At 38.6% G+C, this 15,520-nt stretch overlaps 2 protein-coding genes across 2 annotated transcripts; one reads left to right on the top strand and one right to left on the bottom strand.

The window, feature by feature from the left end:
- The first annotated feature begins 914 nt into the window (after window positions 1–914).
- Window positions 915–4,240, top strand: LOC146305418 (nuclear factor 7, ovary-like). Its single transcript, XM_084712316.1, has one exon. It carries the CDS (start codon window positions 2,045–2,047, stop codon window positions 3,470–3,472), a length of 1,428 nt encoding a protein of 475 aa, XP_084568442.1. The 5' UTR covers window positions 915–2,044; the 3' UTR covers window positions 3,473–4,240.
- Window positions 4,241–6,314: 2,074 nt separating this feature from the next.
- Window positions 6,315–15,310, bottom strand: LOC146305419 (type I phosphatidylinositol 4,5-bisphosphate 4-phosphatase-A-like). Its single transcript, XM_084712317.1, has 7 exons — window positions 15,018–15,310; window positions 12,113–12,294; window positions 10,800–10,906; window positions 9,915–10,026; window positions 9,723–9,775; window positions 9,540–9,630; window positions 6,315–9,273 (listed from the first exon to the last, which is right to left on the bottom strand). The coding sequence occupies exons 1-7, from the start codon at window positions 15,118–15,120 to the stop codon at window positions 9,130–9,132; spliced, it is 792 nt and encodes a 263-aa protein (XP_084568443.1). The 5' UTR covers window positions 15,121–15,310; the 3' UTR covers window positions 6,315–9,129.
- Window positions 15,311–15,520: the final 210 nt, after the last annotated feature.

Consider the following 15,520-nt stretch of genomic DNA (forward strand, 5'->3'; position numbering starts at 1 on the left):
CAGAGTGAGCTGCACGCATTGTTGTGTTACTCTCTTGCACACATACAAAAACACAAAGATTTTTGTCCTCACCGGTGTGCAGGGTTGTCGTTTTTGTTGCTGTTTGAGATGTGTTTGGCAGCCGAGTTACGGGTGCTGGTGCTGATCTTCGATGTTTTTGGGCGTCCGGCGTCCGCTGAGCCCTGTTGCCGGGAACCCTGGGACTTTTTTTCTTCCAGCATGATCAAGAGTAGACACACAAATAATACAGAAAAAACACAAATGCGCGTACAGACACATGTACAAAACGCACTTTCTTAATGTCTTTAATCACACACACAGTAGGAACTTGTGCTCCGGAAGTATGTCCAAAGATAAATCCAAAAATTAAGACTTTTCTCTTGCTATTTTGTTTGATTTATTCCCATGTTTATAAAGAAAAATGTATAATTTTCCCTATTGAAAAAAGTTTTATCCAAAAGTAATTTTAGAAGAAAAGATTCCTGAGGTAATAAATCCTCCTGAAGTCCTGGAAAATTAAGGATCCGCCTTCACAGGGTGCCCATTATAGATCATGATCATCCAATTTTAATACTGGATAAAAAGTTCAAAACAAGTAAACAAATGCAAAATTAAGTCAGCAAGTCTTCCCCATTATTTTAATTTTCCCGTAATCCAGAATTCCTGGTGTTCCATAAACCGAAGGGGCTCCGGAACTCGAGCGTTTCGGATTGCTGAGGGCTTAGTGGCTCAGCGGGATTTGAGCCACGAGAGACTGAGAGGGGAATCAGGAGGAACGTTGACACGACGCTACAGCCGTCCCTCTGAGCCAGGAGCTGGAGTGAGAGAGATAGATAGAGAGAGGTACAGAGAGAGAGAGAGAGAGAGAGGAGAAGAGAGAGAAGCAGGGTCATCTGTAAAGGCTCAACTCAGCTCTTCAAAAAAAACAGCTTTCTTTTTTTGTAATGATTTGTTTACTGGTAAAACTACAGGTAGCATACAACATTAACACACACATATATATATATGACAAAGAAGGAAAAAACAGAACACATACACAAAACAAAACAGCACAGACTAAACAAAAACACAGCATATTTAAAGGTACCATTCAAAAGTCCACAAGCATACAGCACAGATTAAAGTCCCTGAAGGCATCGCTCAGTGCTCCATTTCATGGGTCAAGCCAATAACAAAGAACGAGGAAAAAAGATTTCCTGTTGCACAACCAAAACAAAAACAAAACCTGTATGTTCATTTGTTAAAATAATGTACATAATGTAAAAAAAAAAAAAACTCAGAGGAGGTCATACCTGAGGAGGCACTGGGCAACGAGAGGACATACAGAAGAGCGCAGCTTCCATCTCCTGATTGGCCCGGTCCGTCTGGCCACTGGTTTGGGGATGGTAACCAGAGGACAGGCTGGACCACGGAGGAGCCGACCGCACTGTTTACTGTGAGAGTAAAGAGAGGAGGGATATAAAGGAAAGAATCAACTTTTCTGGTGGATTTCTACTGCAGCTTTAATGGTTTTCAGTGATATGTGGATGTTATTAGTCAAAAGGCAAACAGTCAAATTTCTAATATATAAAGTATTATTGTTTGTTCTAAATCAGTGGTTCTTAAGCTTGAAGCGAGCTGAAAGCTGATGAACTATTTTTGAGTGATGTGTGATTTGAATGTCTTAGGTGCTGATGTCACTGAGAGCTGCTTCCTGGTTCTCTCTCTCTTTTTCCTGTTGTTTTATTTGCCTACAGATGCATATGCAGTGCATCTGTACTGTTCTGAATGAAAAAGGAAATATAGACTGAAAACATGCACCATCTGCTGGTCACAACATGACATGACAGTCACACAGCTTTTAATCCCCAGAATTCACTCTGCTGTGACACAGTGAGTGAAAGTGAAAGAAGAATTTGATGTTGCTGAACAGAGCTGAGATACCATTGCAGGGTGTGAGATCTCTGCCGGACAACAATCAATTTGAGGATTTTAAGCTCTCAAAGAAAGAGACAGTAACTCGGTGAGTCTTACTTTTGAAAGACTTTTTTTGATACACAGACAAATGGCTGAGAAAACAGCTCTTTTTGAAAGTTTCCTGAGCTGCCATGTGTGCTCAGAGATTTTCACAGATCCTGTGTCGCTGGGATGTAACCACAGCTTCTGTTCAAGCTGCCTGCAGAAATTCTGGGAACAAACCAAAAATAAAAACTGTCCCATTTGTAAAAGAAAATCCTCAAAGGATCATGTACTTGTGAACTTTCAACTGAAGGAACTGGCCGACTCCTTTACAGGAAGAAAGAAAAAAAAACCGCATGAGACAGAAAAAGGAGACGAGAAGGTGGAGGTGGTGTGTAGTAACCATCAAGAGGAGCCTAAATTGTTCTGTAAGGATGAAGACAAAGCTGTCTGTCCTGTCTGTGAGTTTTCTGTCCACCACGGTCACCAGGTGGTTCCTATAGAACAAGCAGTCAGTGAGCTGAAGGAGCAGCTGAAATCTGACTTAAAGTCTCTACAGAACAAGAGGAAAAAATACAAACAAGTGGAGAAAACATACAATGAAATGATTCAACACTCCAAGAAGCAGGTGTTGTCCACAGAGAGACAGATCAGAGCAGAGTTCAACAAGCTCCACCAGATCCTCAAAGAGGAAGAGGAGTCCAGACTGGCAGCTCTGAGGGAGGAAGAGGAGCAGAAGGGGAAGACTATCAGCAGAGAGATGAAGAAGATTCAGGAGCAGATCTCCTCTCTGTCAGACAGTATCTGTGCCGTTGAAGAAGAGCTGCAGAAACACAACGTGCCGTTCATCAGCAGTTATAAACCCACTCAGACCAGAGCCAGAGTCCAGAGCTCAGTGTCAGATCCACAGCTGGTCTCTGGAGCGCTGATAGATGTGGCCAAACATCTGGGCAACCTGTCCTTCAGAGTCTGGGACAAGATGAAGGACAGGGTCCACTTCACTCCTGTCATTCTGGACCCAAACACTGCAGACAGCTGCCTCCATCTGTCCGACGATCTGACCAGTGTGAGACGTGGAGACACAAAGCAGCAGCTTCCTGACAATCCAGAGAGAAACACTGAATATCCCACAGTTCTGGGCTCTGAGGGCTTCAGCTCAGGGAAACACAGCTGGGAGGTGGAGGTGGGAGATCATCCTGTCTGGAATGTAGGTTTGGTTAAAGAGTCAGTTGACAGGAAAGGAGAGAGATTTGCCACACCAAAATATGGAATCTGGTGTTTATCACATCGTCATGGAAAATACATTGATGTTCTTGGTAAGACTGTCAAAGTGAAGAAGAGTCTCCAGAGGATCAGAGTCCAGCTGGACTATGACAGAGGGGACGTGTCCTTCTACAACCCTGAAGACACGACTCACATCTGCACTTACAGAGACACTTTCACTGAGAAACTCTTCCCATTTTTTGAACTAGGAAAAGCTGATGATGCTGAAACTGTTGATATCAGAATCTGTCAGACTGATATTTCTCTGTGACGTTCAGGAATCAAAGTTAATTGTTTCAACTTTCTGTCATAATTATTTGAGGTTTATTTGACTCTAAACTCATCCTCACATTTTTACACCCAAACCAGCGTTCCTGGATCTGTTCATCTTTTATTTTTCTTATTTTACATCTAAAGCAGATTTGATTTGGTTTTGAGGGTCACAGAAATCATGTTTTGATTTTTTTTTGTTTAACTTTTGAGAGTCTCAGTTGTTGGATTATGCAAAAATATTTTTATGCAACTCGCTGTAAAAACATGCAGAGATAAATGATTGTTTTAATCTGAAATTCATTTTATAAAATCTTGAGTCATGAAGTAGTTGTGTTGTGTTTAGCCAAAATATATTAAAGATGGTAATTACTGTTTTTGCTTTTAAAAAATATTTTTAGAGTGCAAGTTGTACCTGAAGAATGAATTGAATGGATGATTTGATTGTTTCAGTTTTTTTGGCTGATTTTGTCATCAGTTTTATTTTTTGATATTTTTGATTCTCCTCAGTTTTAGATCTGTTGTTTTATTCTTTGAGGGAAAATGTTTTAATAGAGTTTTATTTTAATTCAGTCTTTAATCACGTTGTTTCATATGATGTTGGTCTGTTGTTGAAAGTTATCCAGTTGGTTTATTAACAAAATATTGATCAATGTCTGTTGTTCTAATAAATGAATGTTAAAGATAAATTTAATGAAACATGACATTTTTTTGTAGTGTATACATGATCAGTAACATGAATGATAAATTTTTTTCTAAATCAACTCTACCAAGATGCTGCTTCACATGATTTTTATTCATAATTTTTTTATGTTTCTGGTTGTTTCCAGTTTCCTTTCATACATCTGTCAAATAGTCATGTGACCAAACAAAACATAAAAACACTTTATCTTTTATAAAACAACATAAATGAAGTGATTGTGTGTAAAGAAACCTGAATCAACCTCATACCACCCTGATGAAGGCTGAGTCACCAACTGTGGAGTAAAACATGGCATCTTGGAGAAAAGTTGTGCAACTTCATGATAAATAATTTGATTATTTATTGATGGATTGATGATCACACTTGTCTGTACCTCACAGTGTGTGTTTACTTTACCATCCTACAACTTCACTGCATCATCACAAACTCTGACAATAATAATAATAATAATAATAATAATAATAATAATAATAATAATAATAATAATAGTTTACAACAGTCTCATGAAGAAAGAAGAACAACATGCTCACATATGAATGATGTCATCAACATTATTGAATGTACAGTACTGATACAGTCTGTGATCTCATGGACACATTTTTCTTCCCGTTAAACGTCACAAGATGGAGACAAAGTTCATATTTTATTCACAGCTCGCTCACTTTGAATCCTCAACATTTTATTTCCACTTTGTCACTTTTGAATGTACAAAAAAATATTATTTACGCACCATGTTTTTAGCCTAAATCTTCACTGTAGATGCTTAGCTTGGAGCCACGTGCCCGTCTGAACCGTCCGTCAAGAGTTAAACTAGAGGAGCAGAATGGAGGCTTTTTATGTTTTTTTCAACTGTTTTTTCTGTTTGAAAACATTCACTTCCATTTTTTTGGGAGATTCTGCAACACTGTTTTCCTGAGAAACTCCAGCAGTGTTTTGTGAACTAAAAAAAGTAAAAACCCGACTGAGTAGATTTTCAAGTCTGTACTTTTATTTGAGTATGCATTACAAGCTACAATGTACTTAGTTACTTTTAACATCATAATTGAGTATTGAGTACAATTTGAATTAATATATAAACCTTTCATCTGCATTTTAGAAGCCAAAATGCTGCAGCAGCAGGTTTGGAGTGACGATGTTAATGATTAATGATTAATGATTAATTGATTAATCCCCAAATTAAAAAAGTACTTGTGAATATTCAATCAATGGTCTAGAAATGTCAGTAATTGCATCTCATGTGTCTTTGTTTTGTTTGGTGGAGTCATTTGTTGAATAAGGAAACTCATGAGAGGTGAGTGTGATCACTGAGCAGAAACTGGGAGAAACTTAAAGTGAAGATTTGGAGAAACAGGAACATCTTTGATTCAATATCTTCTACTGATAATGTGTGAAACATCAACAGTTAAAAAGTAACACTTCAATTTCCAGGTCCCATAATTTCATGGTATATATATATGGTAATTACCAAGTAATACTTTTTAAAAAAATTTTTAAATTACCCACGACTTTTACAGCTAATTATGTGATTATTACCAAGTACCATTTTCATGTAGTTATTACAAAGCAGCATATTTTAAATTTCTCTGAAAATCACCTCCAAATTTCAAGGTAAGTATGTGATAATTAGCAAGTGTTGTTTTTAATTAGCAAGTAATATATTTGAAATAAGTAACTAATTCTCTGAGTAGTTGTTGAGACAAGTACTTTGTACATTTAGTAGTAAGTATTTTTCTAATACTAGTACTTTTGCTTGTAACTGAGCAATATTTTAGTAATGTAAGTACTTGTACTTGAGCACAGATTTTCAGTACTGACACTCTAGGACACAAAAATACAGGAAAAATAAAACTTTATGTATTTACAATTAAAATCCTGTAGCATTTTGTAGTATTTATGTTTTATGTAGTGTTTAAAAAATATTTCTGACATTCTTCTACGTACCACTAGAAGGAGCTCGTGTAAAACAGTTTGAGAGACAAGGCCATAGAACAAGACTTCACCATCCTGGGGAAAAAAAAGTTGTATGGGATGCCGCTGAGAAGTAACAGGATCCAGTTTGGAGCTGATATATTAAGTTATACCTGATTAAATAACCAAAAATATAACCTATAATTGCAAATAAGAGACACTGGAGTCGGAGGACCTTGTTAAAAGTATTACTTTGTTTCACATTATACAAAAAAACAACGATCCATCCACCAGAATAATATTGACAAAAACATACAGTAGTACAGTAGTACATCAGTACAATGTAGTGCAACGTGTTTCACAGTCAGCGGGTACTTTACATTAATCAGCCACGAGAGGGAAGCAACAGCTCTGATAATTCTGTACAGTCCAAAATAATCAACATCCACTGAATATATTTACACTAACAGAGAAAGAGACACGAACAGGTTTTAACTAGTGTGTCAGTTCACTTCAGTTTGATTCAGATATGATGAACGTGAATCAGAAAGAGAGACGATAAATAAATAAACCATTCCCTGTGCGTGTGTGAGTGTGTGTGTGTGTGTGTGTGTGTGTCTGCTTCAAGTGGTTTGTATCAGTGATGCAAACAGGTAAAACTGCACTTCAGTTAAAAAGTACTTAGCTGAGTTTACTACTGAAACCACACGTGATATTTAAGCTGATTCCCGGTCAAGTTTAGATGAAGTTATCATTGATGAATCATTTAAAGTAAATTAAATCAAATGCCCCTAAACCCCCGTGTGAGATGATCCTGCACGCTGACATGCTACTAGACTAACTGCAAAAAAAAAAATTGTAAAGAAAATGATGCCGCTAACTTAACCTCTGCCTGTCTATTGAAGTATAAATTACCCATGAACATCCTGCATTTCCCTCACCTTTTTATGAATGGTAACTATATATTTTTTTTACAAGCAAGTTTTAAATAATATCCTCTCAAATCAGCACATTTGATGACACAAACTCAGACCAAACCCTTCCTGAATCTGTGTATCTGTAAACTTATTTTGAATTTTAATGACCAATGCCCCCAAAATAAAACTCATGTGGTTCCTTGTAAAAACTGTATGTAGATGATATGTGCACTTAATGTGGTTATTAAGATGTTTTCTGTACTTTGTGGTTGGTGAAAATCAAAAAATCAAGTTTATGAAAGAGTTTTTATCCCCAACAAAATACATCAGCTAAAATTTTTAATTCAACTGCTGGAGTAACTGTTAAAGGGATAGTTCAACTTTTTGGGAAATACACCGAGTTGCTTTTTTGCTAAGAGTTAGATGAGAGGATGGATACCACTCTCATGTCTGTGCATCAAATATGAAGCTACAGACAGCTGCCGGATAGCTTAGCTTAGCATAAAGACTTGAAACAGGTGGAAACACTTAGCCTGGCTCTGTCCAAAGGTAACAAAACCTACAAACAAGAAATAATCCTGTGCATAACACCTTGTAAAAGCACAACTTTTTTTTTTTTTGTAGGGATTAAACAAATGAAATGTAAGCTAAGCTAACTAGCTGCTGGCTGTAGCTGCATATTTACTGTGCAGATTTGAGAGTCATGCCAATCCTCTCAGCTAACTCTCAGCAAGAAAGTGAAAATGTACATGTACCCAAAATATCGAAACACTCCTTTTAAAGAGAGAGTTGTTTATTTCCTAGTTTTTATCATTTTTCAAGCAGTAATGTGGAATGTAGTTTGGAACAAAACGATTCGGTTTGGACCCAGAAAATATAGTAAGAACAAGAAAAGTGACACAGAATGAAGAGTTAACTGAGGGTAATGTGAATAGTTGGGACAACAGGTTTTTGGAATTGTTCCAGTGTTGAGCGAAACCGCTGCAGCCGGCAAAAGCAAAACTACGCTGCAACGTAATCCCTCCAGGCAACTGCGCCGTTAATGTACATACCATTTTTATACCACAATTAGCATGTAGAGACCCACTAACAATAGGTGACTGACCCTTTTCGTTCTTTGAGGAGAGCGATAGAAAGTCTGTTTCTGCTTGAATAAAAAGGATCTTACTCTTTAAAAAAAAGGTCTCTCTCTGCAGCCGTCCTTTCCATAATGCTGTCAGACACTTGGAAAAACAAAAAGAAGCACTTTTACTGGACCAATTTTCGATCAATACTGAACCAATTTCAAAAACTCTTGTCCTAATTAGTCATGCAGACACAAAAACATGGGAAAATAGGGTCCAAGTTGAAGAATAACTCAAAGGTCGGACTGAATCTCATTTAAAAAAAACAAAAAAACAAAAAAGCATCTTGTTTCTTTGATTAGGATCAATTATTGTTTTTCTCATATTTGGTATGAGTATATAATTTAAAGGCTAAAACACCTCCTTTACTGCATTCATCCCTCAACAGATCCATACAAATCAAGGCAGTTTACCTGAATCTCATTGCTATTTTGATATAATTTCATTTATCTACAGGAAATACTGATTCCTTTTCATTTAGGGGCACAAAAATTACAAAATTTTAATTAATATTGTTGTAAACAGAACAGCAGCAGGCAGCTCTGATCTAAAAATAAAACAATCAGCTCTCAAACAACATTTTAGTTCAACATAGAAGACAATTACTGGGTCAAAAACAAATATTTGAGGGTTTTTCCTGCTCTTTTTTGTCCTGAACTACCTGCTTTTTTCTCCTTTCATCTCTCAAATCTCTTTGCAAACGTGTAACAACCATCCACAGTTTCTGATGGTGAAGAGAAGACACCGGGGACAACGAAAAACCTTCACGCTGTAACCGTTATCAAGTTTTTCTTTTCACAATTTGGCATGAATGTGGAATTTTGTTTCTAATATCTTCAATGCATCTTTCAGTCTCTCTTTGTTTCCTTTCCCCTCCTCTGTATCTCTTCATCCTTTCACCTCTTACTCTCTTTTTCGCTCTGATTTTAGAAAAAGCTCAATCTCAGCTCTTCTTCCTTCTCTTCATCCACTAGCCCTCTCACCTTCCTTCCTTTCCTTTCTCTCTCTACATGATGTTGGATATGGGGTCGCTGATCTTCAGACACCTCCAGTAGATGGTTCTCGCCATGGTGAACAGAATCAGCAGAATCAGCAGCACCCAGGAAACGTAGATCCCTTTAGAGTTCTGGGCTGGCTTCCACGTACCGACCTGAACACGGAGACACAGACGGAGAATGTTTCAGAAGCAGATACATCCAACCTGAAGACAATCTCAGCGACCACAGGAGGATTAAAGGATTAAGAAATAATAATAATTTCATAAAATATTTTCACACAATATATTTGTGACTTTAACATACAGTACAACATGTGTCGTCCAGACAAAGCAGGTGGGGTAGAGAAGTCAGGATGAGCTGATTTAGGCAGCAAAGGCATGAAAAGCCCCAAAAAACAAATATATTCACACACACTCACCACAAGTCCTGCGGTGGAAGCAGCGAGGACGATGAACAGCAGGAAGCACAGCAGGCTCCTCCTCCTGGGGTACCGCCGGCCAATAGAGGAGCTGGAAAGAAAAGACAGAAAGACATTTAATAGCGGAAAATAAACTGTTTGTGGGATGGTTTTTTTGACACAAGACAAGATTGAGATGCTTACACTTTTCGGCAGTGTGGACACCGGGCCAGAGTCCGGTCTGAAAACTCTGTCCACTGGAAGAGAGACGGACAGGAAGTGTGAGTCTGAATATCAGCAAATCATCCTCTTAACAACTGTTAGACGACCAAGTGATTAAAACTAAAGTAATGCACGAGTGGGACCGGCGCCATCACTGGTGAGTGCGTCTCCTACCAGGAATGTATTGGAGCAGTGTCCACAGATGACCCGGATCCCGACGGGCTGGTGTTGCGGTTCAGGACTGTCTCTGCCGATGTGAACTGGTCCCAGGTTGATGATGCGTTTACTGGCAGAAGACGCATTTTAGAAACACGGTGCTTACATTTAAATATCTCGTAGTTTCAGATCACAAAACTTATACTTATACTGATTTTTACGTTTTCGATTTAGTGCATCCTGACATGATTTCCCTTTTCACTAATGTTGGGTTTTGATCCTCAATATTTGTTTTAAGCACGTCAGTTTTAGAAGGGATCTCAAGACTACTTAAATGTGAAAGGTGTTGCTCGTAAACAGTAGCTTTACTTGCAAAACACAGGAATTACTGGTCTACTGCTGCCTTGATTGATTAGTTAGCTTGTGGATCTGCTGATATCAATCAACTAAAACAAACAACTAACTTAAATGCGTCTAAAAATCATCAAACAGATCGAGGCAGCAGTAGACCACCCCATCTTCTGCAAAGCAAAATAACTGTTTTTGTCAATGGAGTCTGGTGGCTTTGGAAACAGCGATATCTGACTTATATAACGGCCGTTTCCCATCAGAAAAGGACAACAGCTCTCCATTGCTGTTGCTTCAGTGAGATTCAGGCTGATAAGATGTCTTAATTTTTGTAAAAACCTTCTGGTGCAGCTTAAATAATGAAGATAAAAATCTATTAAAAGAATTCCTCAGACCAGATGTACAAGTGGAATGATTTCAAAGCAGGAGCAGCTGCTGAACACCAACTCATCCACGACTGTATTTAGCTGAATGGCCTCTTCTGCACAGATGGTGCGACTACAAGCCAGAGCTGAGACGGGTGAAAAATAATCCCACACCGGCTCTCTGTCTCACCAGTATGGTCTCGGACAGGCGATCCTCTGCGACGTGACTTTGCAGATCAGCAGACAGTTACATGGACAGCGGACGTACTTCTTTCCAACAGGAGCGTTCTTTATTGGCTACGGGGACACAAAGGGGACATGACTAAGAAACCTAAAACACAACACGTCTTCAGTTTCAGTATCTACGTTTTTCCTCATTTTGGGTTCTAAAGAAGTTTTCAGCGGTTCAATTTTGATCTCATCAGCAGAAATATTCTGAGCTGAGATGATGGAAAGACTTCCTGAGACAGGAAGTTTAAGACACTGTTAATGTCTGGTTGGTGAAACGTGAGACTCAGTACATTAGTCTGGTGTTTTATGGTTTCTGACTGCACTTATCATCAACCTTCAGATGCTTTAAGATCTGTGAAAACATTTCTAAAATCTCTCTTTTTGATATGTTAAGTTATGAGATTTAATGGCCACAATTAAGCTTTTAAAATTGGAAAAAAAGTTTTACAGAACAAGTTAACAGTTTTAACGTGTGTTTAGGTTTTCAATAAAGTGTCAAGATAAAACAGGGTTATGCAGAAACGGCAGTAAAAATAGTCAGGAGCGTTCATTCAAGCACAAACTTGGGTCACAATGGTTTGTGTTTTTTAAAAGGTTCGTCCCCAGGTGAAAAAAAAAATTGGGAAACATTCAGTTTAGTGACATTTAGGAGTAAAGAAACCAGAGAATCTTGAGACGACTTTTCCCAGCTACAAAAGCACTTTCTTAGTCACATGATTTTATTCAGTTGCCCGTCTACAACCACCACCTGCACATAATCTCCATTTAGCCCACTGATGTCTCGCTATCCGCCACGGCAAAGTGTCATTACGTCTTCCAGCAAGAATCAGTGGAGGAATGATGTGTGTTTCCTTTCTATTCATTATTCTATGGACGGTAAATATTTTAACCCAGCAAGACTTGTCTAAGTAGGTTAACTGCACATTAGACACAGAACTGTAGGCTCGACTGTGTCAAACGTGCCGTAACCACTTCTATCACCAGCAGCTCAGTTTTTGCTTTTTCGTTTGTTCATTTTTAACAGAAATACCATCAAATACCTTCGACCCCGGTGACTGTCAGGAAGGTAAGAAGGTAGGACAAAACAGATACTGTCTAAACCTTCTTAACTGTACATTATAACACAAATACACTGGAAAAAAAGTGTGACGAAATGTTTGGTTCCACCATTTTCTGCTTGGCTGACCTTGTCTGAGAGCTGTGAGAAAAAAAATATTTGTCCAGTTCACCTACAGAGCGTCTGCTTCATGAATCCACCTCTGCGTGACTCACCGTAGCCTCGTTGCAGATGCTGCACTTCACCACGTGCTGGTGCGTCTTGCCCTCCACGGAAATGGCGCTCTGGCAGACCCGACAGCTGATGACCGGCGCGCTGCTGCTGTCCGGGCTGCCCTGAGGCGAGTAAGGGGGTGGAGGCTCGCCTGGCGCCGACGAGCTGGGGAACGGCACCAAACCTGGAGAGAGCGAGACCACCAGGACGAGACGGTTTAGTTACTGTCAATACCATAACAGTATGATTTTTTCCATACCAAACTTTGAGAAATATAAACATGAAACATAAATCTTCCTTCTTTTTTTAGGATACACGAGTGCGGTGAATCTGAGAAAAGCAATGTAATCTGTCATCACTTTGGTCCAGACTGAAATATAAAACATAAAAACTACTAGATGGACACTTTTTGAAACTCTGTGTTACTTCCACACGTTAGTCAGTCCCAGAACAGTGTGTACGGTCCCACAAAATATCAACTGTACTGCTTTGTTCACCAGTTTTATCAACTCGCTGTGCATATTAAGACAAACAGTGGGAATACAAGCAGTCTGTTTTTATAGCGGCCTTGATAACGATTTAGTCATTGAAACTGGTAGTTCCTTTTCAAAGTATCTGATTACAGTGAGCCATGTATTAGTCAGCCAAAACTGTATAGTAATGATATCAGATTACATGGCATTATCAGTGAGTACCACACCCAAAGACCAAACATCATCAGGAGCAACACAGGAAGGGAAAGAAGTGTGAAAAAGAGGATTGAATTAATAAGAACACAGAAGACAAAAAAGAGGGACGAGATAAAGCAGAGATCAAGAGTAAAGAGCAAATAAGCAGTCAGACATATCGTCTCCGGCAAGCAGTTGAAACTGAATGTGGGCTGATTATTTTCACTGTTGAGTCATCTGTCAATTCTTCTTCTTTCAGTCTAGAGTGAAAAATCCCTTCACATGTTCTCAGAGCACAATGTGACGTCTTAAAATTCCTCTTTTTTTATCTACAAGACCAAAAGGTATTCAGTTTAAAATGATATAAGGAAAGAGATGATGAAATAGCTTCTGTTTGTTTCAACAAGTTAAATTTAAGACACTTTAAGAGCTATTTAACACTATTATAAATACAATTTAAGACCTATTTTACTTCCTCAGTGGCAAAAGAGAACAAGCTTGCATCATGGTTACTGGTTAAATGTTGTTTTGTTTTGTCAATACATTTTTTCCAAGAACAAAATAACTAATTTAAAAGTGAGACAGAATTTAATTCCACTTTATAAGAGAAACATGAACTCTGGAGTCAGTCAATTTTTAAGACCCGTCAAAATCAGATTCAAGATGTTTAAAGGCCTAAAGTTCAGATTACTGGATTTTAGACTTTTAATCTTTTAAGGACGAGCAGAAACGCTGGATTAATAAGATTATCTGCAATCATGAGATAATCAGCATCACCTGGTTTTGGGTGGGTGGTTAAAAAGTTTGTTTCATAACTCTCATGCATCCTGCTATAAACACCTGCCTTAAAGTCTTCAGTCACAGTCGTCTTTTACAAATATTAACACACTCTTGTATCCTAAAGTCCAGCAAATCTAATTTAAAAACTGTTAGTTGCTAGTATTAAACATATATTATATTGTAATTTATAGAATAATACAGTTGAGTGACATTGCTTTTGATATCATTGGCTCTCCCTGAAATAAAAGTCACATTCTGAAAACTACAGAATCATATTAATCATATTACTAGCTAAGATTCCAATTGATCAACTAAGTGTTTAATACAAGAAGACAAAGAATAGTCCAGGTCTGCAAGATATGGAAACAAGATCATGAAATACGATTCATGATTAGTGTGAATGCTAACATTTGTGCCACACTTTTCATTTTGAGTGACAAAAACATCATCATGATGTGACATTTGTTGGGGTTTGCGTATCTTTGCATCGCCACAGTACACTGCTTCATCACACTTTTCCCCTTTTATCAAAAATATTTAGATTAATTGTGTAGCACCGCTCCACACTTCTGTTGGGCCGCGGGTGATGACTGAGAGGGATTATTTTGGGGGAAATCCTGCACAGTTTGATTTTATCTTATCTTGGAGCTGATGGTCTGCTGGGGTTTTCGAAAGCTGTTATTCTGCTGTAATACTAATTTCAACATTATTGCTATTTACATTAACTGCACCACCCCCTAAAATATTAAAATGGAAAGTAACTTGTGCTTTGAGCAATTTAATAACCAGGTACTTTTTTACTTCTACTTGAGTGCGTTTCTCAAATGGTAATTTTCACTTACGTCATTTTTTATTGTGCGTCATTGTTTGTTTTGAATTCTTATATTTATACATTTCTAAATGCAAAGAGAGAAGCTGTGCATTATTTCATTGTATCTGAACACATTCATGCTCTTTTTAACCCATTAATTCACAAATTAGGATAAACATACGGACTACTCGCATTTAAACTGCTGTTACAGCAGATAGGAAACCTAACTGGCTGAACTTTGACCTTGTGTCACACCACCAAACAAACTGACCACAAACTAGTTCAGTTCCCTCATTTCGTTCATTTTATTCACCAGACTTCAGTTTCACATGACTTATTCTGTTGTGTGACCATTTGATACCGCTGTGACTGCATTATGTCTTACTAGACATGTTGATCAACTTTATTAATCGAATATTAAATGTGTCTGAAGGTAATTTTCGTCTGTCTTTCAGTTTAACTCAATAGTTGACAGCTAACGTTAGCCAAACTGCTAGCTAGCTACCTTGCAAACTAAAACTAGCTAACGTTTGTCTACAAGTTGACGACTTTCTCCAGGCTAAACTCAAACTGTTTTGCTGTTTTAAAACATATAAATATGTCAGTACGGCTCTGGCTAAAGGGTGACAAACATAACAGCTGACGTACTCTGTGGTTTTGGCGGATATCCATGCGAGCTGCCCCCGGGAGAGAAGCCGTTGGTCCCGTCGTGCTGCTCGGACAGCAGCGGTGACCGTTCCCCGTCCGCCATCGCTCTCACCGCGCCCCGGCGCCGTCAGGAGGAGTCTGTGCTGCGGCGGAGAGCGCTCAGACCCCCGGCAGAGATTCCTGGAAGAGTCGCAGAGCAGATTTCAACCCCAAAGCCTGTCAGTTTGGGTGTCTGACATCCACATGACACGGCCGGAGAGCACCGAAGGCGGAAGAGAAATAACAAAAACATCAATCACATGACCGTGATCTGAGTCATCACGGCCGTGATGGACGGCGCGCTCGACCAATCAACGAGCTCGATGTGGAGGGGCGGGTTCAGGACTGTTTGACGGTCAAGGCCGCGGAGTGTAGCTTATGTTAAATTAAACAAATAGCGCCACCTGCTGGAACAGAATTCAAATTTAATTAAATATATAAATATAGCTTAAATATACCATTTT

The sequence above is a fragment of the Lutjanus erythropterus genome, chromosome 23 (genome assembly GCF_056507025.1).
Source record: "Lutjanus erythropterus isolate fLutEry1 chromosome 23, fLutEry1.hap2, whole genome shotgun sequence".
Lineage (NCBI taxonomy): Eukaryota > Metazoa > Chordata > Actinopteri > Lutjaniformes > Lutjanidae > Lutjanus > Lutjanus erythropterus.

Excerpts from the sequence above, each read along its gene's own strand:
- LOC146305418 (XM_084712316.1), top strand. The coding sequence starts at position 2,045 with ATGGCTGAGAAAACAGCTCTTTTTGAAAGTTTCCTGAGCTGCCATGTG.
- LOC146305419 (XM_084712317.1), bottom strand. The coding sequence starts at position 15,120 with ATGGCGGACGGGGAACGGTCACCGCTGCTGTCCGAGCAGCACGACGGG. Across the intron at positions 9,776-9,914 it reads ACTGCTCCAATACATTCCTG|TGGACAGAGTTTTCAGACCG; the intron begins GTAGGAGACGCA and ends TCTCTCTTCCAG. Across the intron at positions 9,274-9,539 it reads CTTCCACCGCAGGACTTGTG|GTCGGTACGTGGAAGCCAGC; the intron begins GTGAGTGTGTGT and ends CTCCGTGTTCAG.